The sequence below is a fragment of the Lepidochelys kempii genome, chromosome 8, assembly GCF_965140265.1.
Source record: "Lepidochelys kempii isolate rLepKem1 chromosome 8, rLepKem1.hap2, whole genome shotgun sequence".
NCBI classification, from domain to species: Eukaryota; Metazoa; Chordata; order Testudines; family Cheloniidae; genus Lepidochelys; species Lepidochelys kempii.
This window is the reverse complement of record NC_133263.1, coordinates 51,869,177-51,895,573: the sequence shown is the minus strand read 5'-3', so window position 1 is coordinate 51,895,573 and position 26,397 is coordinate 51,869,177. Positions and strand designations below refer to the sequence as shown.

General features: G+C 39.9%; 1 protein-coding gene across 7 annotated transcripts in view; it reads right to left on the bottom strand.

Annotated features, from left to right (window-relative positions):
- The window catches only part of RALGPS2 (Ral GEF with PH domain and SH3 binding motif 2), a 279,019-nt gene that overhangs the window by 175,053 nt on the left and 77,569 nt on the right, over positions 1-26,397 (bottom strand). For 6 of the 7 annotated variants that reach the window (XM_073356496.1, XM_073356498.1, XM_073356499.1 and 3 more), the window contains 2 exons: positions 25,611-25,661; positions 1,237-1,320 (listed from right to left, as the gene is read on the bottom strand). In XM_073356496.1, coding sequence (XP_073212597.1) covers positions 1,237-1,320; positions 25,611-25,661 — 135 coding nt within the window. The remainder of the gene's footprint in view (positions 1-1,236; positions 1,321-25,610; positions 25,662-26,397) is intronic. The other variant, XM_073356497.1, reaches the window with a different exon arrangement.

The following is a 26,397-nucleotide window of genomic DNA, read 5'->3' as shown; positions in this document are numbered from 1 at the left end:
AAATTTTACATTGTTTTATTTTTGAATGTAGGTATTTTTGTACATTTGTGATTTCAACTTTCATGATAAAAAGGTTGTGCTATAGTACTTGTATTAGGTGAACTGAAAAATACTATTTCTTTTGTTTTTTTACAATGCAAATACTTGTAACCAAAAATAAATGCAAAGTGCACATTGTACACTTAGTATTCTGTGCTGTAATTGAAATCAATACATTTGAAAACGTAGAAAACATCTAAAAATATTTAAATAAATGGTATTCTATTGTTTAAACAGTGTGATTAATTGCACGATTAATCATGATTTTTTTTTAAATCGTCTGACGGTCCTAATTTCAAGTAATTGTTCAGACAACTAAATTATTTAACATGATATCAGGGACTTACATAAAAAGTTGCATTTTCAAATAAAAACTGAATAAAGAAGACAAACTGACTTTCATAAGCTTGAGCAAATGGAGACATTTTGGCTGAGACAAGGTGGATGAGGTAATATGTTTCACTGGACCAACTTCTGTTAGTGAAAGACAAGTTTTTTGAGCTACACAGAGCTCTTCTTCAGGTCAGTCTGGCTGATAAATTATGTCGAACAGGAGACTCACTGGCAATTCAGTTTAGCACAATCAGACAGGCTGTTTGCGATTTGTAACAAGCTTTAGCCAACTGCATTTAGTGGTCAGATTTCCACTGCCTTTCATAATTTGGGATTAACAGCGGTATATAACCATCTATCTACATTTTCAACAGTCTTCTCAGAAGCACAGTAAAAATGTAACCATTCTGATGGAATTCAACACCACGTTTTTTGGGACAAGAACTGCTACACAAATCAAAGACAGTAAATATTCCTATAAATGGGAAAATGTTTCTATTGCATCAGGAACCCATTTTACATTAAACCCTTCATCCAGACCACCTTATGAAAGGAAATGTACAGCAAACATCTGTGGGAAAACCTACTTAATATCTTTTCCTTATCTTATTCATCAAAATTTGTTATTTAACAAAAAAGCTTAATAGAAACAAGCAGGACTAAAAAGCAAATGTGAATTATTGCAAGGTTGACTTGCTCTACAGTAATCACACTGTTGCACCTAAGCAAGCCGTTTACATCACAGGCATGTCAATCCCCAAATATTTGGCAGTGAATGACAAAAATATATAGATTAAACATTCCACTTGGATGATTTTTAACACTGATACATACAATCATGTTGCCATTATTATAATAACTCACATGGTTGAATCTTCTTGTGAAGGCAACTGCATTTGGTGCAGAACTGTACTTCTCTTTCTTATTCCACCCACAACTTGACAATTCCTGGAATATGAGGATGACAATTAGTTTATAATATTTATAGTTTATTGAATGCCATCAGCACACTCAGCATGTTCGGTACAAAACAAAGACAGACATGGTTATATACATTTCAAGGTACTCAAATCTTCATTTTCTTTATTTTGGCAATGAAATGCAAAAATGCACTGAGATAACAAATATGCAGAGTTAAACTTTTTCCAGACTGCTTTGGTATGTTTGCATCTATTGGGTTGGATGCAAATAAGACATAGAAAACAATGAGGTTTTTTTCATGTAGGTAAATACTATTACTAAATTTTCAAAAACTGATTTTAGGGTTTGATCTTGGTTGAATTCAGGGTTTGGGGTATTTTTTTTTTTGTTTTCTTGTGTTTTGAAATGGATAAAATAACACAATAGCAATTTGGTGGGTTTCAGACTGAAATTTCTATTTTTAGATTTACATGCAGCCTGGAAGAGCATAGAGGGATGACATGTTTAGAGTTTTTGTTTAAGGTAATTTCTTCAAGATGTTTATTGAAAGAAAAAAATCTAAGAGATATGCATCAACAGTTGCATCTTATATACATAATCCAGTATGTTTCATTAAATTGTACACTAAATTTTTTTAAAAAATGTTTACAAACAAAACTGCAAGGGCCATCATCTCCTCCGGTGGCTGCAGTGGCAGGAATTAGAATGGCCCCTTTGTTGTGTTAGTTGTTTATCCACAATACCCAGTCTTATTTAAGAGACTGCTTGACAGCCAGCATTGAAAATGTGAATCACTGGCCTTGTAATTAGCCCAGAATGTCATGTCATCAAACAGCCTAGGTAACATGGCAGCAAGTCATGAGAGAAAAACAGGTGATTTCTCATTGAAACCTAAAAATAGATCCCCTAATAATTCATTTACTTCTGAATTTTAACAAATTATTTCTAATTTCTAGTATCTGAAAATCTTTTTTTCAGATCTAATTATGATTCCTTCCCTAATACCTTCCCCCCAACTACCATGAGGATTTTATATGGAAAATGCTGCTCTCCATTGCTATTTATCTACAATTAATTCTAAAGGAGCAGATCTGGTTAAAATGTCTTCCTTCCAAATTGTATAGGTACATGTACCAACAACAATTATACACTTGCCTCGTCTACATCAGACAGCATACACACAGCACATAACATCTACTGCACATAAAGTAATGCAAAATCCTAAACAGTATGGGTCAGATTTTCAGTATGCACAGTTTTGCATGTGCTTAATCATTTATCTATATGCATAAATCGTGGGTTAAGTGCATGCAACAGAGTTTGTTTGCATGAATACCGAATACTTGTATTTTGACAATCTGGCCCATAGTGCCACTAGAGTGCCAATTATTAAATGGCCAAATAGCAAAGTAACTTCATTTGTTTCAATTTATTACTGTCTCTCTCAAGCCCTTAAAATTGTGTAACTGTTTAAATACCACAGACACAGCAACTTATCAAAATCAAGCACTACTCCATGCTTCCAGTTGGTTTCCACTTTATTGGTGCAACAAAATTAACACACAACTATTGTATTCAACACATATGGTGCTTAATCACAATCACACTGCGAAGGCCTCCTCAGCCCCACAAATCCCCAGTAACCCCCTCCCATCCCAGGAAGCACCTCACATGACTAACAGACATGGGTACATTAGAGAGGCAGAAGGTCTCAAATAGTCAAGACCTAAACCATTTTAGGGCTTCAAATATAAGAACACACATTCTTAAATTTCATATCAATATGATATACAATACACTGTATACGGTTAACATAGTACCAACAAGAAACCACAAGTATTTCCAAAGTGGATCTTTGAGATTACAGACTTTAATTTGTCAGACTGGTTGCTAAGAGATATGTGATGCCTTTGGAAGTATAAATGATTACTCCCAGCTGTAGAATTGAGTGGAAAGTAGGAGGCTTTTCTAATTATTGATGAAAAATCCTTGTTCCTGCAGTGTTCTGAACGCTCTCTCTGTGGTTCTCATTCATATGCCAAATGAGCAAGTGATCCTGGAATGCATTACATTCACATTCTACGGAGCAAAGTTTGGTAATGAGTGACTGGTCAAAATATAGGGCCTCTAATGATAATATGAGTGAGAGACGGCAAATCTTGAGACACATCCATGCACCCAACTGGAATGAGAAAATCACTTTTGGTAAGTACTCAGTGTGAAAGTCGCCATTTGGAATCCCCTGTACTTGAGGATCTTTGATGTCCAACAAGGGCCTGATCACTCCAGACCTTTTCTGTATAGTAAAAAAGAGATGGAAATAACTTTGGATAACCTTCCTGCCTCTTTGTCTTTCAGTGGGAGCAGTCCTCTAAACCATGTTAGATATATTCAAGCAAAATAGATGGCCAGACAGAAGAGATTCACCTGTGGCTTAATTATTCCTACACAATGAGATTTCTATTTTCCTGTCCTCTTTCTCAGTGGGGAAGGGGAAGAATCTTTCAATGGGCATGACCATTTATTTTGCCTCAGCAGTCACAGCCACATCCCTGGTATCTGCACCAAACAGTAGGTAGGGTTTTTTTGTCCTGGAATTTATATTTCATGAGATGTCTATTAAGGCACTTCTCTTTCAATGGCTATTTTCATTCTGAACCGATCAGTTCCTCAACAATTGCACTGATGGGAAATAAGTTTCAGTTTTTGAGCTGGAGGGAAAATATTTCCCCTATAAAGAGACTGAATTTCTGCTTGATTTATTCTGGAGGTACAACTAAGATCAGTGTCTCCTTACAGCGGTTTTAAAATATTCATGAGGAAATAGGCTGTTCTCTGAGGGAATCTGATTCTTCAGAGTCAGATTCTAACAAATCTCCTTCCTTGAGTGATGTAGAATCTGAGGTGTCATATTGAAGATGGCTATACTGCCTTCTTTGTATTTTTCTTGTAGCATTTTGATTAGTCAACCCTGTTAATTAATTCTGTGAGAATGGGTGCAGAGAATCAACCCCAGCTATGTTTATTTTATTTTTTTACTTTGAAGGAGATTTTGGCAGTTATAAGGGAGTCACTTGAAGTTCTCTGGGATGACTGCCACTAGGCTGTGTGGGCTTAGGAACTGGGGAGACTGCAGAAGGAAAGAAGCCAGCCTAATTCACCAATGCCATCACTGTTCACCAAAGGGAGGGGACCACAGAAGTAAAATAAAAAAGGGGAGAAAAATGTGTGGGTATTTCTTCAAGGAAAAAAAATTAAATTTAAAGGGAAAGCCTGCCAGGCTGCCCTGCAGAGACAGACACACACCAGGCAATAATATGGTGGATAAGCCCTTTTCTCACCTAACTTGTCCTGAACAAAACATTAGATACCTCCAGTAAAATCAGTGGAGCGGACCAGGATTCATAAGCAGTGAATCAAAAGATATGAACCAAGCAAAGGAATAGTGCTGATTTACTCCACTAAGTTGTAGGTGAAATGGAGTGGCCACCTTTTTTTTTTTTAATCTCTAAAAAGCTCCTATATTTATTGAAAGTGAATTCTGAGTTACACTTTTGATGTTTGATGTGACAACAATTTAGGTAACACAAAAACCAAGGTCTTGAGGGTGACACTGGTAATTTCAGGTGACTGTTCGAAGTTTAGACTCTTGCACTGACAGCTTTCATAAGAGTAATGTAATGTGAATGCTATTTCTATTTTATCCATCACTTATTTTTATTGTTCTGCAAATGTGCAAAAACAACAACAAAAAGGTTCAAAGCTCAGCAAGGAAGTCTATTTGGCATGATGCTTTATAACTCACAATACAATAAGGTGAATAAATTGAAGGAAAAGAAGTGTAGAGCAACAAAACACTTTATGCAGTATACATCATGACACACTAAGCATCTTGCTTGGAAGTTATTAGTTTATGTGACCCACCAAAAGTATTTTTGTGAATGTAGCTCAGTCTCTTGAGAACCTCAGCTCTTATTTTCTCTCAAATTGAGTTACTCACAGAACAGTAGTTTTTAAAAGTCCCAGCAGGAGCAAACATTTTTTCTACAGCAAAGAGCAACACTTAATGTGGAAACTACAGAACCCGAACCACCAAAAAAGAAAATCAACCTTCTGCTGGTGGCATCTGACTCAGATGATGAAAATGAACATGCAGTGATCTGTATGGCTTTGAATTGTTATCGAGCAGAACCAGTCACCAGCATGGACACATGTCCCCTGGAATGGGGATTGAAGTATGAAAGGACATATGAATCTTTAGCACATCTGGCGTGTAAATATCTTGCGACGCTGGCTACAATAGTGCCATGAGAACGCCTATTCTCACTTTCTGGTGACATTGTAAACAAGAAGAGGGCAGCATTATCTCCTGCAAATGTAAACAAAGTTGTTTGTCTGAGCAACTGGCTGAACAAGAAGTAGGACTGAGTGGACTTGCAGGCGCTAACATTTTACATTGTTTTATTTTTGAATGCAGTTTATTTGTTGTAACCCTGACTTCAGTACCGGGAAAAATGGTTTAAACTATAGTAAAGAACAAAATTGTCAGACACGTAGATGAACATAATTTGTTGGAGAACAGTCAACATGTTTTTTGTAAAGGGAAATCATGCCTCACAAATCTACTAGAATTCTTTGAGGGGGTCAACAAGCATGTGGACAAGGGGGATCCAGTGGATTTAGTGTATTTAGATTTTCAGAAAGCCTTTGACAAGGTCCCTCACCAAAGGTTCTTAAGCAAAGTAAGCAGTCATGGGATAAGAGGGAAGGTACTCTCATGGATTGTTAACCGGTTAAAAGATAAGAAACAAAGGGTAGGAATAAATGGTCAGTTTTCAGAATGGAGAGAGGTAAAGAGTGGTGTCCCCCAGGGGTCTGTTCTGGGCCCAGTCCTATTTAACATTCATAAATAATCTGGAAAAGGGGGTAAACAGTGAGGTGGCAAAATCTGCAGAGGATACAAAACTAGTCAAGATACTTGAGAGACTGCAAAGAGCTCCAGAAGGATCTCTCAAAATGGATGACTGGGTAACAAAATGGCAGATGAAATTCAATGTCAATACATGAAAATAACACACATTGGAAAACCTAATCACAACGGTATGTACAAAATGATGGAGTCTGAATTAGCTGTTACCACTCAAGAAAGAGATCTTGGAGTTATTGTGGATAGTTCTCTGAAAACATCCACTCAATATGCAGCAGCAGTCAAAAAAGCTAACAGAATGTTAGGAACCATTAGGAAAAGTATAGATAAAAGAGTAAATATCATAATGCCACTATATAAATCCATTGTACACCCACATCTTGAATACTCCATGCAGTTCTGGTTGCTCCATCTCAAAAGAGATATATTAGAACTGGAAAACTTACAGAGAAGGGCAACAAAAATGATTCAGGGTATGGGACAGCTTCCATATGAGGAGAAATTACAAAGACTGGGACTTTTCAGCTTGGACTAAGGGGGGATATGACAGAGGTCTATAAATCATGACTGGTGTGGAGAAAGTAAATAAGGAAATGTTATTTACTTCTTCTCATAACACAAGAACAGGGGCCACCAAATGAAATTAATAGGCAGCAGGTTCAAAACAAACAAAAGGATGTGTTTTTTCATACAACACACAGTCAACCTGTGGAACTCCTTGCCCGAGGATGTTGTGAAGGCCAAGACTATAACAGGGTTCAAAAAAGAACTAGATAAATTCATGGAGAATAAGTCCATCAATGGTTATTAGCCAGGATAGGCAGGGATGTTGTCCCTAGTCTGTTTGCCAGAAGCTGGGAATGGGTGACAGGGGATGGCTCACTTGATGATTACCTGTTCTGTTCATTCCCTCTGGGCCACCTGGCATTGGCCACTGTCGGAAGACAGGATACTGGGCTAGATGGACCTTTGGTCTGACCCAGTATGGCCATTCTTATGTACATTTGTAACTTTCACAATAAAGAGATTGCACTACAGTACTTGTCTTAGGTGATGTCAAGGTTCCTTCCCCACTCTGAACTCTAGGGTACAGATGTGGGGACCTGCATGAAAGACCCCATCAGCTTATTTTTACCAGCTTAGGTAAAAGCTGCCACCACCAAAGTGTTACACAAAGAACAGGGGAAGTGCCCACTTGGAAACATCTCCTCCCAAAAACATCCCCCCAAGCACTACACCCCCTTTCCTGGGGAAGGCTTGATAAAAATCCTCACCAATTTGCATAGGTGAACACAGATCCAAACCCTTGGATCTTAAGAACAATGAAAAAATCAGGTTCTTAAAAGAAAAATTTTAATTAAAGGAAAAGGAAAGGAATCACCTCTGTAAAATCAGGATGGTAAATACCTTACAGGGTAATCAGATTCAAAACATAGAGAATCCCTCTAGGCAAAACCTTAAGTTACAAAAGACACAAAAACAAGAATATACATTCCATTCAGCACAGCTTATTTTATCAGCTTTTTAAATAAAACAGAATCTAACGCATATCTAACTAGATTGCTTATTAACTCTTTACGGGAGTTCTGACCTGCATTCCTGCTCTGGTCCCGGCAAGAGCATCACACAGAGACTTTGTTTCCCCCCCACTCCAGCTTTGAAAGTATCTTGTCTCCTCATTGGTCATTTTGGTCAGGTGCCAGCGAGGTTATCTTAGCTTCTTAAGACTTTACAGGTGAAAGGGTTTTTCCTCTGGCCAGGAGGGATTTAAAGGTGTTTACCCTTCCCTTTATATTTATGGCAGGTGAACTGAAAAATACTATTTCTTTTGATTTTTAAAATCAAAAGTGCAAATATTCTTAATCAAAAATAAATATAAAGTGAACACTGTACACTTTATATTCTTTGTTGCAACTGAAATCAATACATTTGAAAATGTAGAAAACATACAAAAATTATTTAAATAAATGGTGTTCTATTATTGTTTAACAGTGCAATTAATTACTTGACATCCCTAATTTATTTAATTTCCATTATAAAGACAGAAAAGATAATGCTAGCTGACGCTATATGAAGTATTACTGAAGACTTAGGCAAGCCCACAGCACTTCAGCAAATAAAGCCTAACATTTATTGTACACATAAAAGCAAAATTTTAATAACTTAAAACTTCATTTTGGTGTTTTTTATTCAAACTTATAAGTTCTATTCCTCAGTGAGAAACAGTCATATGCCATGCTGGAAGTATTATAAAATTCAGCCTTTTTGGCTATGCATGCTGTCACGGAGTCCCCGGGCGATGCTCTGGAACTGCTCCCTACAAAGCCAGTCAGGACTCTGGGGAAGTCTCCTTTCTGTGAGCAGTCTGTCTTCAGGACACACAGCTCACACAGCTTCCACCTTCCTGGGTCTGACCTCGGAGCATTCAGCATCCTCTGCCCCTCCGTGCGTGTTCCACAGCGAGTCCGCCCAGGCGGGGTCCTGGAGAAGCCAGAGGGTCCTGCACCCCAACTTCGCAGTCAGATGAGACTCTCAGCCAGCCAGTAAAACAGAAGGTTTATTAGACGACAGGGACATGGTCTAAAACAGAGCTTATAGGTGCAGAGAACAAGACCCCTCAGCCGGGTCCATTTTGGGGGGCAGTGAGCCAGACAACCACATCTGCACTTCACTCCATGTCCCCAGCCAGTCCCCAACTGAAACTCTCTCCAGCCCCTCCTCCTCTGGGCTTTGTCCCTTTCACGGGCCAGGAGGGCACCTGATTCCTTTGTTCTCCAACCCCTTTAGCTCTCACCTTGCAGGGGGGAAGGGCCAGGCCATCAGCTGCCAGGAAACAGGGTGTTGGCCATTCTCTGCGTCCAGACCCCTGCACACACCTGCCCTCTCGGGCTCTGCAACAATCATACACCCTTATCCCACCACCTAGATACTTAAGAACTGTATAGGGGAAACTGAGGCACCCCCACAATATTCAGAGGAAACATTAAGAACAGTCCTGCTGCGTCACACATGCTTATAAAGCAAAAAAAAATTGCCCCCTATTCTAACACTATATTTTTCCCCTCAAACTTAAGTCTCCTTTGGCCTATGGGTCAGCATGGAAAGTTTCAGTTAAAGGGGAGAAAAAGAACAAATCTGAGAAAACATGAGGGAAAACAAGTGTTTATAACAGAAGTTGTACTGCAACCTTAGTTTTTGCTACTACAAAATAGATTTTTAGTATATCTGGATGTAGTTTGAAAGAAGCAAGTATACTCGATAGCTACCCATTTATGTAGGGTTTTTTTGTTTTGTTTTTAATTGTTAAATATTTAAGGATAAATCCTGGCTCCACTGAAAGCAATAGCAAAACTCCCAATGACAATGCATTATATGACTAATTACAATCAAGCATAGTATAAATTATCATTTGGTGACCCGAGACCGAAAACCTTGAAGAATAAAATGTACAACTGGTGATACTGGCAATGGTAAAGTAAGCTCTCCTGTGTAGCCATAGCCTAAGCAGGGTGTATAAAAATCAATGATTTAAAAACAAAATTTCTTTTTATTTAAATCTGATTTTTTTTTATAAAAAGTTTTGAGGAAAAAACCTATCTAAAGATAAAGATACATTATAGCTCAAAGATATCTCATCATGGAATAGGGAGTATAAATTCTAATTCTATATTATGAGACAATATATTCATGTAATGTTTTAGAAAAGTTTTGCAAATGAGTTCCAATAGTTCAAGGATTATGGACCCAACCTTATGGAGTTCCAGGGGCTTCTGTATAGATTTAGGTTAATTTTTCTATCTACCCAATGGGACTCAGAGGTGCTTAGTTTTGCAGTTCTCAAACTGTGGATTTGTGTCTCCAGAGATAACATGTTTGTTAACAGCAAAAAATGCTTTAAAAGATAATTATTATATAGAGGTGAGAAATAACAGACCTCAACCCTATTGTCCCTCTGCAAATTTGTGTACACAGAGTCAACCCCTACCTCTCTCTAAAAATGCAAAGTTTCAAAAAGTTCAATGAATAGAAGATTGTTGGGGGCGGAATAGATCTGGACAAGGAGAAGAAGTCTGGAGATAAATGTAAGAAGGGAGGGAAAGGCAGTAGAAACAAAAGTGAAACTGTTTGAGCAGCACATTCCTGAAGTCTTGAGGTCTTTCTGAGTGTAGCCCTCACTGATTTGAGATCTACCATACCATTCTCTCACTAGAAGGGAAAACCTATAATGGCAGCAGGCCGTAAGAGAGACCCAGTTTGGGAATAAGAACCATTCAAGAAATATATGTTTGCTGATGAGATTTTAAAAAAACAAAAAAAACAAACTCACACCAGTGAACTGGTGGAAGTCACTTAAGCACTTGGATTCAGAGACCGTTGAAGTGATAATCTCACTTTTAACAGGAGTAGCTCCTTCTGCCAGTGTAGAAAGACTATTTTCTTCCTTTGGACTAATTCATTCCAAACTGAGAAATTGTTTTGGACCTGAAAAGCAGGAAAGCTTATTTTTCTTTTCCAGATTATGAAGAAACAGGAAAATGAAGGTAAAGACAACTGAGTTAGTTGCAGAAGCCAATATTTTAAGTTTCTCATGTTGACCTGGCTAATATATATATAAAAAAATAAATCAACTATATTTCATTTAACTATTTTAGTTAAGAACAATTTTAACAAAAACAAACCTGATTTTAAAAAAACTTAAATGTTTAACTAAATTCAAAAATTGATATGCTTCTTTTGTTAAAATATTATGTTTGCTGTTGAAGAAAAAAATCCAGAATACATAACGTTGTTGTTTTAGTTAAATAAAACAATTTAAATGTCTGTCTGGTGATGTTCTCCTCCTAATACAGCATGGCAAGAAAATCCTCCAAATATTAATGATTAACCTATTGAATTGGAGATAGTTCACCTCCCAATGACTTCATAAATATATGCTTCATTTACCTTTGGTAAATGAAATAACCAAACCATTCACTTTCTGATATAGCTGTAAAACTAATCCTGAAAAGCTTTCAAAATAAATCACTGTTTAAAAATGTAGAGTGTGTACCTTCTAAAAATGAAACCTACATCTATCTCTTGATTTGTGAAGAATATGTATTAAGGTTATAACAACCGACAAGAAGGCACTTTTATGCAGAAATCCATGATTAAATCGAGTCTTCCTGACTAGTGATTTAAATAAAATCCACCCTGAGCCTAAGTACGATTAATAAAAGTGGGCAAGCCACCAAGTATATTTTGAACATCTTATATTTTCCTTATTTTAAATACTGCCTATTTACAAGGACGTATTTCCTAGGCTTATTCATCTGGTCTACAGTAATGGTCTTTCTATATTAGCATAAAAGCAACATTCACCTACCTATAATTAAAGCTATTCTTACAGTTTCTATATTAACCTTTTTTTAACCTGTGTATTGCTCAGCCATAAATTTGCTTTGAGGCATTTTTGTGTTTGTGTTTAAACACACAACATTAATTTCCCATACCACAAGCATTGCAACACCCAGATACAAGGTGAATTAAGGACAGAATCAGACCCTTCACACAAAATTTCTTTTCTTTTCATAGTTTCACTACCTTTTCCCTTTTTAAAAAAATAGAACAATTAATTAAAAGTTAATTATTTCCTCAAAGCTTAAAAGATAAAAAGACTGCTAATTGAGTAAATTCTAAATTATATAGATATCCAGTACAATTGCAGAGGTAAGAATTAAAGCACTACTTTTTCCTGATTTTAAAAATAATATCTTAGAACAGGGGTTGGCAACCTTTCAGAAGTGGTGTGCTGAGTCTTCATTTATTTACTCTAATTTAAGGTTTCGCGTGCCAGTAATACATGTTAACGTTTTTAGAAGGTCTCTTTCTGTAAGTCTATAATATATAACTAAACTATTGTTGTATGTAAAAGTAAATAAGGTTTTTAAAATGTTTAAGAAGCTTCCTTTAAAATTAAATTAAAATGCAGAGCCCCCTGGACCGGTGGCAAGGACCCGGACAGTGTGAGTGCCATAGGTTGCCTACCCCATCTTAGAAGAACAGAAAAATACGTTTTTATAGGAATATTTTGACTAATTTGCCAGTTGAAGAGACTTAGCCTTTAACTTCAGGACTATAATCCACACAAGAGTTGCATATCATTCATATAACTGCATGTCTGATGATATGGCATTTCGTATATAATCAATGAATACATTTTTCCTGCCACAATAAAATTCAAACTGTAAACTATTTATGAAGATTAATATCGTAGGGCAGTACCACTCTAACGTTGCCTAATATTTGTTTTCATATGATTTTAAACAACTGATCTCACACCGAGCCATTTATTCAGATGCAAAGTATAAATTTCAAAAGGATTAAAGAAACAAAAATCACAGAAACTAAACAGAAAACCAATCACTATGGTCCCCATTAAAATATTTAAAGTTCTGCCTTTTCCAAGCAACATGACTTCAAGCACTCAAGTTATTACCTTTACTAAAAGTAGACAGTATCATGGCATTATAAATCAATTGCAAAGGCAATATTGCAAAGATTTTAAATCAGAACTCCTGTAAATAGCTTTCCCCCCCATCTCTAATTATTATTACTGTAGGTCATCTAGAACATTCCCATGACGACACAGACTCACTTCCTAAGTGTGTATTTAGTGTTCTGTTCAGTCTATGTTTTTAAGGTCAGAATCCATGAGCCTTTTACCATTTCCCTTTGAAAACTTGTCCACAGCCTAAAAATTTTGCAGTGTAAGGAAATCCTCCTGACATTTAGCCTAAAAAAAATTTCCTGAAATTTATCCTATTATTCCTTGTTATATTATTTTTTTTCACCCTATCTAAATCATCCCTATACTTGATATTTTGACATGCATAAAATATATCACATGGAAGCTGCATTCACTTGAACACAGACTGTATTTAGTGTTCAAAAAGGTCTAACAACTTTGGCAGAGAAGGTTTCAAGACTTGGAGAGGGCACCTAAACAGATGGGAGAGGAATCCTAGCCAAATGGAAAAATGAAGGCCAAGGGGGCCCAGAGGGAGGTGAGATGAAGACAGGGCAAGGCTTGTTTGTTTTCGACACTGGTATATTTGAAGTCTGAAGAAGACGTGCCAAATGAGTAGAGTGGTGGATGAGACGCATGCCTGGAGGATAAGATAGGAACAAAGAAGATCAGCTGGGGAATGATGTCAAGGGAGCAGTTTGAAGGAATAGCTAATGGGAGCAGAAGAAAGACTTCCAAGTCCAAGAAAGGTGAGAGAGAGGAGAAGAGTCAGGGTTAATGAAAAAACATCATTTTACATACATTAAGAATCAAACGGTGCCACATTTTTAAGTGTGTACCTCAGACTTGCATGGGCAGTACCAGCATGGAGTCTCAGCAATTTGCAATCTGACTGAATCAGGTTTATACTTGAAAAAAAATTCTTCTTGGAAGCATTCCAGACCAGCCTTTGTAGCTGACTTAAGAAGTCTTCTTGGAATGCCTCAAGGAGGATCAAAGGCATTACCCAAATCTTTTTAAGGGCACAGAATGACATCTGATCATTAAGGGCACGTCTACAGTGGCAAAGTTACAGTGCTGGCAGTTATAGCACTGCTCAGCGAGCGCAGAAGGAAAACTGCTGTTGTGTGTTCACTCTGACAGCTGCCTGTGCAATAGTGTGTTCACACTTGCAGCTGTATTCGGAGCGGTGCACTGTGGGCAGCTATCCTACAGAGATAGCTTCTTCCTCTTCTGCCGCTAAGAGTTGTAGGAAGGTGGAGGGGATCATGGGGCATCCTGGGTCCTGTCCCAATGCCCCGTGATGCATTGCTTCGCATTCCAGCAATCCCTGTGCTTCTGTCCGTATTTGGCATCATCTTTCAACTGTTTGTGTACTGCACATCCTGCTTCTTCGGTCTGCAGGAATGGATCCCAAACTGTTGACCAGTATGCTGCTCGCTCTGACCAACACGTCACGAGTGGCAGTGGAGTTATTCCTTAAACTGCAAATGCAAGAGTTGTTCAACGTGGATCTCGCCACATGAAGTAGCTACAACACGAGATTGCTTGGGGCATTCACAGAGGTGCTCACCATAGCGAAAGACCGCTTTTCGGCTCAGGAAACAAGCACTGAGTGGTGAGATCACATCGTCCTGCACGTCTGGGATGACGAGCAGTGGCTGCAGAACTTTTGCATGAGGAAAGCCACATTCATGGGACTGTGTGATGAGCTTGCACCAGCACTATGGCACAAGGACACGAGAATGAGAGCTGCCCTGTCGCTGGAGAAGCGCACGGCAATTGCACTGTGGAAGCTGGCTACTCCAGACTGCTACCGATCAGTTGCTAACCAGTTCGGCGTGGGAAAGTTGACCATTGGACTCATGTTGATGCAAGCGTGCAGGGCCATTAATCGCATCCTGCTCCGAAAGACCGTGACTCTGAGCAGTGTGTGTGACATTGTGGATGGCTTTGCACAAATGGGCTTCCTTAACTGCAGAGGGGCGATAGATGGCATGCACATTCCAATTCTGGCACCAGACCACCTAGCCACAGAGTACATTAATCGCAAGGGGTATTTCTCAATGGTTCTCCAGGCACTTGTGGATCACCATGGGCATTTCATGGACATTAATGCAGGCTGGTCCGGAGAGGTGCATGATGCACACATCTTTCAGAACACTGGCCTGTTTTTAAAAGCTGCAAGCAGGGACTTTCTTCCCAGACTGAGGGCAGGGCAGTAGAGTTCAAACCAATAATCAGAGAGGTGAGAACAGGCATTGTGGGACACCTCCCGGAGGCCAATCACAGTGCTGTAATCGCCACGGTGCCTAAGCACAGAAAGCTCTACGCCTCTCGTTGGGGTAGTTTTTTTAGAGCACAACAACTGTGTAGTTTCTGGACAGTATGTGGCTTGGCAGTGTGTACACCTCAGGAGTTACTACGCAGAAATCTGCTTTACTGCATAGCAACTTGCAAGTGTAGACAGGACCAAGTCTCAATGCTCCCCTCCCTACCTCTATGTGATAGGTGAGCCTAGACAGATAATACGTGTGGCAGTGTCAACCTCGTATCTGTCATATGAAGAAGACTTGAGGAGCGTAAATTCCCTTCCTTCCTCTTTTGAATACATACCTGTTAAAACAAACAAAAAAGCGACACCATAAACCAGGGGTGGCGAACCAGTGGCTCCAGGCGCCAACTTTCCAATATGCCAGGGGGTGCCCATTGCTCAACCCCTGGTTCTGCCACAGGCCCTGACCCCACTCCACCCCTTCCCACCCCCTCCCCTGAGTTTGCTGTGCCCTTGCTCCTCCCCTTCCCCGCCCCCAGAGCCTCCTGCATGCCACAAAACAGCTGATCAGGAGGTGGGGGAGGGAGAGGGAGGCATTGATCGGCAGGGCTGCCGGTGCGGGGGAACTGATGGGGTACTGCTGACATATTACTGTGGCTCTTTGGCAATGTACTTTGGTAAATTCTGGCTCCTGCTCAGGTTGGCCACCCCTGCCATAAACGGTAACAGGAAATACAATGAATGAACACTGGAAAAGATCTAGCAAAGACTGCAAGGTGTCAAGAAAAAAGAACCAAAGCCAATGCGGCACACAGGTAAAAGGAGCAGAGGCAAAAAGTTTTGGAAAATAACTGGAATGTGGGAATTGAAAAGAGACATGTAGGGCTAGAGACAGAATGTAGTAACACTAGAAACACAGTCGCCATCTGTGGATAAAGAGGATTGGGCTTGAATTCTGGAGATACAGTATTTATAGCCTGTGGATAGTGGCATGTGATACTTGATGGCAGAAGTGTTCCTATTACTGCCCTGAAAGGTCAAAATTCTAGACCTCAGATATTCACAAGCCTTGCAATAAAAAACTCAAATCCAGGAAACACTCCTGGGTGAAATGACAGGTTTCATTGGCAATTCTTCAACCAAAAAAACTTCAAAAACAGACTCCAATGAGAGACTGCTGATTTGGAATTAATTTGCGAACTGGATACAATTAACTTAGGCTTGAATAAAGACTGGGAGTGGATGGGTCATTAAACAAAGTAAAACTATTTCCCCATGTTTATTCCCCCCCTACTGTCCTCACATGTTCTTGTCAACTGCTGGAAATGGCCCACCTTGATTATCACTACAAAAGGTCCTCCCCGCTGGTAATAGCTCACCTTACCTGATTACTCTTCTTACAGTGTGCATGGTAACACAAATTGTTTCATGTTCTCTGGGCATATAAATCTCCCCACTGTATTTTCCACGGTATGCATCCGATGAAGTGAGCTGTAGCTCACAAAAGCTCATGCTCAAATCAATTTGTTAGTCTCCAAGGTGCTACAAGTACTCCTTTTCTTTTTTCTGGGTGAAATGGTGGTTTTCATGAACAACAATTTTTCATTGTTCATTATCTTGCAATGGGTACTTGGAAATCTACATGTTTATCCACCTTTCTTAGAACATTAATTCCAGTGTGCATATTTAGATGTCTAGTCCAGGATTTGTACGGTTCTGTCCCATTAGAGTATGTTTTACTTCATCAATAGTGGCAGATGTGATTGACTAGTTTTCCCCCTGAAATTAGGCAGTTTTCATTTAAGCATATTCCATTCAAGTCTATTTATATAATGTTTATCTAACAACTGTGGCTTAATGAGTTTTGACAGAGGAACTGTGGTCAGACAGTCATTTATATTTCCAAGGAGGACTGTGTGCTGCTATTTGTGCTATATGAAGACAGAATTTTGAGAAGGCGTCAAAAGGAGTGGTCCTAACCCTCAGACCAACTGTAAGGTGTGATCTGCCTCAAAGTTCTCCAAGAACAGGAAATATCCATCAGAGTTTGGTGGACATGAAGAGGACAAAGATATACAGCTTTAAACAGCCAAATGCAAAACATGAATTGATGCAAATGCTGTAATATCATGAAAAATGTCCCTTATAAGGGGTTACAATCTCCAGCATGACAGAAAACTTCATAAAATTCAATAAATTGGTAATGTATGTCTTATTTACCTGGAAAGTGAGAAAAAAATTGAGAATCATGGATATAAAATTGTGTCCTATGACTGGCTTGTGATGGTTTGAAAGGACATCTCAAAACAGTAAGTATCTTGTGCATCAAAAGTTGGAACCAGAACAGTCCTGTTCTGTTCAAGTACTGGTCTCACTGAATACCTACAAACTGAGTTAAAATAAAAAAGGGAGGATCCCATTTTATCAATTCCACTCACATTAGTAGACCTATCCAAAGCAGTCAGAGGCCAAATATCCAGTTATGGTGCATCAAACACATAATTCCAACTCAAATAGCACTAAATCTTCATTCTAAAAGGCACCAGCGTACTTCAATATCTGTAGAAAAGGATCACAATTTTTGTCAAATGTCAATACATGCTAGTCATGTGGAAATCTCCCAGCACTGGAGTAGGGAACCTGATTCAGCGTTGAAATAAACCAAGTTGTCTGGAGAATCTACAGCCCAGACTACATTAAGAAATGAAACCATTACAGAAAATGTTTTTAAGCAAGATGTCCTTCTGAATGGATAGCAAAAACTGTTTAAATGAGGGTTGGGGTGTGAGGCCAGGAATGAGGGGTTCAGGGTATAGGAGGGAGCTCTGGGCTGGGGTGCAGGCCCTGAGGTGGGGCTGGGGATGAGGGGTTTGGGGTGCAAGAAGGGGCTCTAGGCTTGGGGGGGGGGTCAGGGCTGGGGCAGGGGATTGGGGCGTGGGCTTAGCTCAGGTGGCTCCTGGTCAGCAGTGCAGCAGGGGTGAAGAGGCAGGCTTCCTGCCCGTCCTGGCACTGCGGACCACGCTGTGCCCTGGAAGCGGCCAGCAGCAGGTCTGGCTCCTAGGCAGAGGCATGCAAGTGGTTCTCACCCGCAGGCACTGCCCCCCCCCAGCTCCCATTGGCCAGAGTGCGGAGCCGGTGCTCGGGGCAGCACATGGAGCCCCGTGCCCCGACCTAGGAGCCAGACCTGCTACTGGCCACTTCTGGGGCACAGCACAGTGCTGGAACAGGTAGGGACTAGCCTGCCTCAGCCAGGCAGCACCGTGGATGGCACTTTTAATGGCCTGGTCAGAGGTGCTGGCCAGAGCCGCTGCAACCCAGTCCCTTCCATTCCGCTACCCAGTTCTGGGTCGCGACCCATGGTTTGACAACCACTACTATAGAGAGTAAAAAGCACTAAAGAGGAAAGTACTCAGCCATGTGTTTATTCAAGAAAAGAAAAGTAGGATTGACTCTGGGAATTCTACCTTCTATTGTTATCCAAGCAATGAAAATCCAGATTGATTGCTTTCATAAGAGTGAAATTTTCTGCAACAGCTGTATGTTCATACATTAGCTCAATTCCCTCCACCCCTTAAGGAAAGGAAAATTACTTATTAGCAGATATATAATAATTCCATCTATTCAAACTTTCTCAGGGCAGGTCTACACTATCACTTAAGTTGATCTAGTTTACATCACTGAGGGGTGTGAAAAAGACACCACCCTGAGTGACGCAAGTTATAGTGACCTAATCACTGTCCACACTGGCACTCGGTCTGCAGGAGATGGCGTAATAGTTGTGGAAGCGGAGTAATTATGCCGACAGGAGAGCACTCTCCCGTTGGCAAAGAGCATCTTCACCAGACACGCTACATTGCAGCGGATGTAGCGCTTCTAGTGTAGACCCGTCCTCAGTATTTTACTCACTTGCAAAGACATCTTGCAAATAAAAGTCGTAAGAGACTGATCTTTATAAACAGAGATCATGAGGAACAGTCATTCCCACCCATTGGTACACATACAAGTCAGGCTCGGAAAGGGTACCTACATCAGTAAGAGGTGATCCAAATTACTGAATCCCAACCCGAGCTGATCTTGCTGGCTACACTGGATAGGAGGGGAAAGGCACGACACTGGAGGCTCAGATAGGGAATAATTGGGCACCCACTCTTCTGGCCTATGGGTGCCATGGCCAAGAGCAGAATTTAATTAGCTTTTGATTGGACTTGGTTGCAAACAGTGTTTACATATGAAATCACTTACATGCAATCTAATCAATGGCGTGCTAGTCTTGATCCTTTATTCCTGCATTTAGCTTGCAAGTGAACCTGAATGCTGGTCTTGCCATAGAAGTATATGGCTCTGAAGAAAAGAGACAGGTGTTTCAGGTAAAAAAATCTGATCTCTGTTTAAGCTCTTACTTTTTATTCCATTTTGGCACTTGAGTTAAGTCATAATGGTTTTGTTGTCACTCTCCTAATGGATATCTGCAATTTGCATGGTGACCCTTGGAAGAAAGCTGGTTATTACATTCCCCACACCTCCAGAAGTTTGATTCCTGAGGCTGCCACTTGCCCTGTGCCATGCAAGGTTACATGAGTTTCCAACCTGATGATAGTTATTTGAATTGCCCAAGGTTTGTCCTTAAAGAGATGAGACTACCACTGAAGAGACAGGCTAATATCTAGGATTTTCAATAAGGATATATATTCTAAGTCTGTTACCACCAGTGCCTGATTAGAAAGTTCTGAAGGGGAAAGAGGTGGAGTACTGCCCCAAAAATCATTTCCACAAACTACCATCATGTCAACTATCTGCAAATTGAGAAGGGCATGAATTTTGTTGAATTTCTCCTTAAGCACTAGCATAAGACTTAGATTGGTTCAGAGATCTCAGATTTAAGAATTCCTGAGATGGGTCAAAAAGTTCTGCTGCTTCACTTTGAATCCATGATGTGCCAGGAATTGGATGGTTTAGTGACTGTGGAGAGATGTCAAGCCATTTAACTGCACCTTCATCAGCAGATGGTTCAAGTGGCAGTATGTGCGGCTGTGCTGGTCTCAAGTTGGCTACCCGGACCATCATCAACTTTTTGAACACGTGCACTGAGAGGTTGAAGATAGAGATGTCCAGAACTGGACAAAGATCTTTTTACTGATGCAAAGAACCTGAAGTAGAAAACAGAGCCTCTCTCTTTTCTGGGACTGGGATTATTGTTCCAATAGAAGAAAATTAGCTACATGCTTTTAAAAACACTTGTCTTTTTTAAGTGGTCTTCAGGGAGGGGAGAAGAAAAATGTAAAGGAGGTGGATCTTGAGAATCCACAGGTATGCCTTGTCTGAGAAGTTCAAGAGCCCACCTGTTGAAACTAGAGTCTTCTTCACAAAAGAAGGTGCACCTGAACCAGTACTGCTTGTCTGATTAAGAGCACCCCCTCTGGCGTTGGGGGGTGAATTTTTTTGCAAAAGTGAATCAAAGAGATTGGAGGTTTTCACAGGAGTGAGAGTTGCAAAAAAATGACCTGAAACTCCATTACGAGTCTCAACAATATATGGTAGAGTAATTTTATTCAGATATTAGGAAACCTCGGGGCTTTTTCTGGCAACTGTTGAAGAGTTTCACCTTATCAAAGGTGCTTAAATCTAGCTTCTATCTGGATATGGTGTCTGCATCTAAAGCCTAAAACACATTCTTCAAGTCAGTGTTTTGCAAAGAAAAGTTGTAGCAAAGAATGATGTGACAGCACAGGAGGCATCAGAAGATATCTAGTGTTACCTTGATAGAAGTTAGCTTTTCTTATCTTCCTCTTTTGAAACATATAGGACCTCTGTCTCCGAGGGAGAAGGTGATACACAGTGTTGTGCTAGCCAAAGTCAAACACTCTGAAGTGGCTGGGGAACTGCACTACTGTTTATAACCTCCTTTCCAAATGTTTGATGTCATGAGGGGCTTATAGTGCAGTCCAAACAAAAAAATACTTCATTATAAGGTTCCTGAAGTTCATAAGCACCAGATAGCCACATCTCACAAACAGGAATACTCAGAATCAGCTGAGGGATGAAACTAATGTTCTGTAATACATTCCACCCAAAAAGAAGGGACTAAAGGTGGAAGGTGGAAGAAGGTTAAGATATTTTGGGTTTTTTCACTTTGACTACTTATTGTCAAGAAAAAAGTTAAGTATTTAATAGGAGAAACAGACACACACACACACACACCCCGCCATACCACCACTACCCAGGTCCTTGGAGGAGATGCTTGAGAGTGATATGCCTTCTACACATCTATCCAAGAGCTTAAAATTTTCTTAATAATTTAGAAAAGTACACACTCAAATGGTTGTAAGAATATATCTGCTTCTAGGAGAAAAATGTTGACATGAGCCAGCCCTCAAAAGTTACCTCTTCTAAAACTTTTTATGTTTCACTGTCGACTACATAACTATGGTAAATATTTGAATATCGACAGGAAGAATTAGCTCTGAGATATACATTTACAATGCTATAGATCTAGGCAAAAGGCTCTAGATGTGTTTAAGTATGTTGGTTGAGTTTCTCCACTGATTTCGATGCCAGAGTTTCTCCACTGATTTCGATGCCACCACAAAAAATTACCATAAAAATGTAGATATTCAGCTCTGGATTTTGTCAGATAATTAAGCTTATGTAAGAGAAATCAAATTCTGGTGTCACAAACAGCAAGCATTTAGAACTTAATTAAAAATATTTCTAAAGAATATTCAGAAATTTAGATTTAATCTGTGCTAAGAAAAACAAAATGATTAAATGAGAAGAGCAACAAAAATTATTAAATGTCTAAAAATATGACTTATGAGGGAAGATTAGACAAAACAAACCCAATTTTTTCGAAGAGAAGAGACGACTGAGAAGGGACATGATAACAGATTTCAAGTACATAAAAGGTTGTTAGAAGGAGGAGGGAGAAAAGCTGTTCTTCTTAACCTCTGAGGATAGGACAAGAAGCAATGGGCTTAAATTGCAGAAACGACAGTTCAGGTTGGACATTAGGAAAAAATTCCTGTCAGGGTAGTCAAGCACTGGAATAAATTGCCTGAGGAGGCTGTGAACACTGCATCATTGAATATTTTTAAGAGCAGGTTAGACAAACACCTGTCAGGGATGATCTAGAGAATACTTAGTCCTGCCCTGAGTACAGGGGACTGGACTAGGTGAGAGAACCTGGATTTGTGCAGGAAATGGCCCACCTTGATTATCATACACATTGTGAAGAGAGTGGTCACTTTGGATGGGCTATTACCAGCAGGAGAGTGAGTTTGTGGGGGGGGGGGGCGCAGAGGGTGAGAAAACCTGGATTTGTGCTGGAAATGGCCCAACTTGATGATCACTTTAGATAAACTATTACCAGCAGGACAGTGGGGTGGGAGGAAGTATTGTTTCATGGTCTCTGTGTGTATATATAATGTCTTCTGCAGTTTCCACGGTATGCATCCGATGAAGTGAGCTGTAGCTCACGAAAGCTCATGCTCAAATAAATTGGTTAGTCTCTAAGGTGCCACAAGTACTCCTTTTCTTTTTGCGAATACAGACTAACACGGCTGTTTCTCTGAAACTTAGTCACAGGTATTCTGAGTAAAAGTCTTGGACAGGTCACAGGCAATAAACAAAAATTAACAGCCCATGACCTGTCTATTACTTTTAATCACAGGTATTTTTAGTATAACTTGGGGGGAGGGCAGAGCTGAGGGGATGTCTGGGGGGGCCACAGCTGGGGGTCAGCAGCACCAGCTGCCAGGGGCCACGGACCGCAACTGCTCTGGCCGGCCACCTGGGGATCACCGCCTGGGGCCAGTGGACTGCAGCAGCTCTGCCCAGCCCCCAGGCCGGGCATGGCAGCCTGGTGGGCCATAGCAGCTCCGGACGGCCATCCGCAGTAATCCTGTGGACCTCAGCTGCTGCGGCTGGGGACCACTGCCCGAGGCCACGGCTGCTCTGGTTGGCTGCCTGGGAACTGTTGCCTGGGGCCACTGGAGCAGCAGTGGATGTGGCTGTCCCCTGGATTGCTCCAGCAACAGCTGGTGTGGCTGTCCTTGGGGCCAGCTGCTTGGGCAGCCCTGGTGTCAGCCACACTGGACACTGCAAAAGACACGGAGGTCGCGGAAAGTCATGGAATCCATGACTTCTGCAACCTCCGTGACAGACACTGAGCTCTATAGATGACCTCTTGAGGTCCCTTCCAGTCCTACAATTCTATGATTCTAAGGACTTGTCTACACAGTCCATGGCAGCCTAGTGCAGGGTATATTCACTCTCTAGCTTGCCACAAACTGTTAGTGTAGACAAACTGTAAGAAAAACTAAAATACGTTTAAAAATTAGGGCTGTCGATTAATTGCAGTTAACTCACGCAATTAACTCAAAAAAAATTAATCGTGATTTAAAAAATTTATCTCGACTAATCAGTTTTAATCGCACTGTTAAACAGAATACCAACTGAAATTTATTAAATATTTTGGATGTTTTTCTACATTTTCATATATATTGTATTCTGTGTTGTATATAGTGTATATTGTGTATATATAATATAATAAGTGTATATTGATTACAAATATTTGCACTGTAAAAATGATAAAAAGAAACAGAATTTTTCAATTCACCTCATACATGTACTGTAGTGCAATCTCTTTATCATGAAAGTGCAACTTACAAATGTAGATTTTTTATTTGTTACATAACTGCACTCAAAAACAAAACAATGTAAAACTTCAGAGCCTGCAAGTCCACTCAGTCTTACTTCTTGTTCAGCCAACCGCTAAGACAAACAAGTTTGTATACATTTACGGGAGATAATGCTGCTCGCTTCTTATTTACAATGTCACCTGAAAGTGAGAACAGGCATTCGCATGGTATTTTTGTAGCCGGAATTGCAAGGTATTTATATGCCAGATATGCTAAACATTTGTATGCCCCTTCATGCTTTGGCCACCCTTCCAGAGGACATGCTTCCATGCTGATGATGCTCGTTAAAAAAAATGCTTTAATTACATTTGTGACTGAACTCCTTGGGGGAGAATTGTTGCCTCCTGCTCTGTTTTACCAGCAGTCTGCCATATATTTCACGTTATAGCAGATAGTCTCGGATGACCCAAGTTCATGTTCATTTTAAAAACACTTTCACTGCAGATTTGACAAAACGCAAAAAAGGTACCAATGTGAGAAAGGGGGGCTTGTGTCATGGCCACACAGGGTGGGTAGGGAGTTGCAGGGTGAGCCTGCTCCGCAGAAATGGCTCCTACCACTCCTGTCCCCAGTGATGCCTGAGCTCGGCTCCCTGCTCCAGGCACTGCGATTTGGCCCCTGGTGTGTGAGGTTACAGCACTGCTCAGCCCCCACTTCAACCAGGACAGGGGATTTTGTGAGTCAAAGCATAACAGTCCCACAAAACCTAGGACTGTTGGAACTGTGCATTCAGCTGTAACTGCAATTAATCTAGTGTAAATCAACCACAGTTCCCACAGACAGAAATGAAACATACCATTAATCAGAAAATAAGCCAAATTAGATAAAGTGGACCAGAAGTTAGGTCAAGTTAAAAGAAGACAAGTTAAGTGATGGAGTAACTGCGTGAGACAGCACTGGCACAATGCATCAACAGCTGAAAATAGTACCAACAATGGACCAAGCTACATTAAATGCAGACCTAAACATCTAACACGAGAATGGCCAGTGGCAGAATTCTATTGACTACTCAGATAGTCTTAGACATAAAAGCTCCTGATGATCCCATGCTGCATCTGTAGTGGAAATGGTAACATCACTCAGTCTCTTCCCATCACCTTTTTTTGGGTCACATCCCAGTTGGTCCAGGCAGACCTCCTTCAGCACCACAGAGTGGGTTTATGGGAGAGAGAAAGAGATTCACCATATGGAAGGCATCCCATTATTCTACACTTCTATCAGGCAGGGCAGAACAATACTATAATCCTCACTGTTTAGGTGCTTTGGGTAGAAAAAAGAATGACACACTCAACTGCTGATGTATGTTTTTGGGTACTACTAATACTTGTATCTACTATTTCCTTTTCATCACCTACTTCATTTACATTCAGGTGTATGGGTATTCTATGTAAATCAGAGAACTAGCAGTAAGACAGGCAATGTAGCTCATTTGTTATATGGAAAATTAAAACAGACACTGAAAAGTCAAACGGGCCTATCAGTATACAGTCAATGTACAAAAAGCGTATTATGATCATATTTATTGTCATTTAGGTCCAAAGACAATATACCACCAATATAACAAATGTGTCTTTCAACTAGTAAGAAAAGTTGGAACTTTTAAAGTATTATAATATATATTCAACCACAGATGTTTAACATTCAGAAACACTACAAAAGAAACATTCAGACAGACACTTTCTTTTATCATTACTTGACTGTGTTTAAATTCCAGCAGTTTTCCCCAAACACACCATTATTAGATCCAGATAACCTCATGATGTTTTAAAGCCATCTGCTTCAAAGAAATGGAAACTCAGGATAATTGAGCAGACATATTCTCCAGTTCCAGAATTTATGTTTGTTGGTTGACATCACAAGATCTTGACCCTTTTCATTTAAAATTGAAAACAAAACCCATGAACTACTCACCTCCGGCTGAATAGCTTTAAATACTGGGACATCCATTAGTGTTATCTGACCCTGAAATACAAAGTCATACATTACATTCAAAATTAATTTTCTGTCCATTTAAAATCCTACATGGTTCTAAGGTGCCAACTGTACTTGTTTTAGTCTGTTGTATTTTGTTGTTTCACTATAATCATGCTGGAAATATCAGATATTATGAATCTGTTACCAACAAGCATCTTTGCTATTACCATTAAGACATGCTGCATATCCAAAGTATAAAGCTATGGTCAGTATTTCACATTTATTCAAATAAACAAAATCCTATCTACAAGCAAGTAGGCTATTCTTATGAACCAAATCCTGCATTTGTTTATTTGAGTTATGATTTAAAACATATAAGCTATCAGGTCAAACAGAGAAAGACTTCTAAAAATCGCCAAGAAAACACTTTCAATTCCTCACAAACTCAGTTTCTCTCAATGCTCCAAACAGCTTTCTCTTATCATTATATGTATATCTTTTGAAACATTTTTGCATCTCATTAATCAATCGTGTCATTTCTCATGTTTGTTGCATGTGAATCACAAAGCTGAGTTCCCCTGTCCCAAGGACACAGGAGACAAAGGTCCATTTTTCCTGTCTCTAAGTTCTTATATGGCATCCCTCATCACAGTATCGGTTTATATGCCAAAAATTAACAAACAAAAGAACTGTCTTCCTTCCCACCAGCTAGAATTAACAAACAGTGGTTTGCTTTTTTGTTTGTGTTTTTAGCAAAGGTGATGAAAGGAGCTGTATTTCTGTG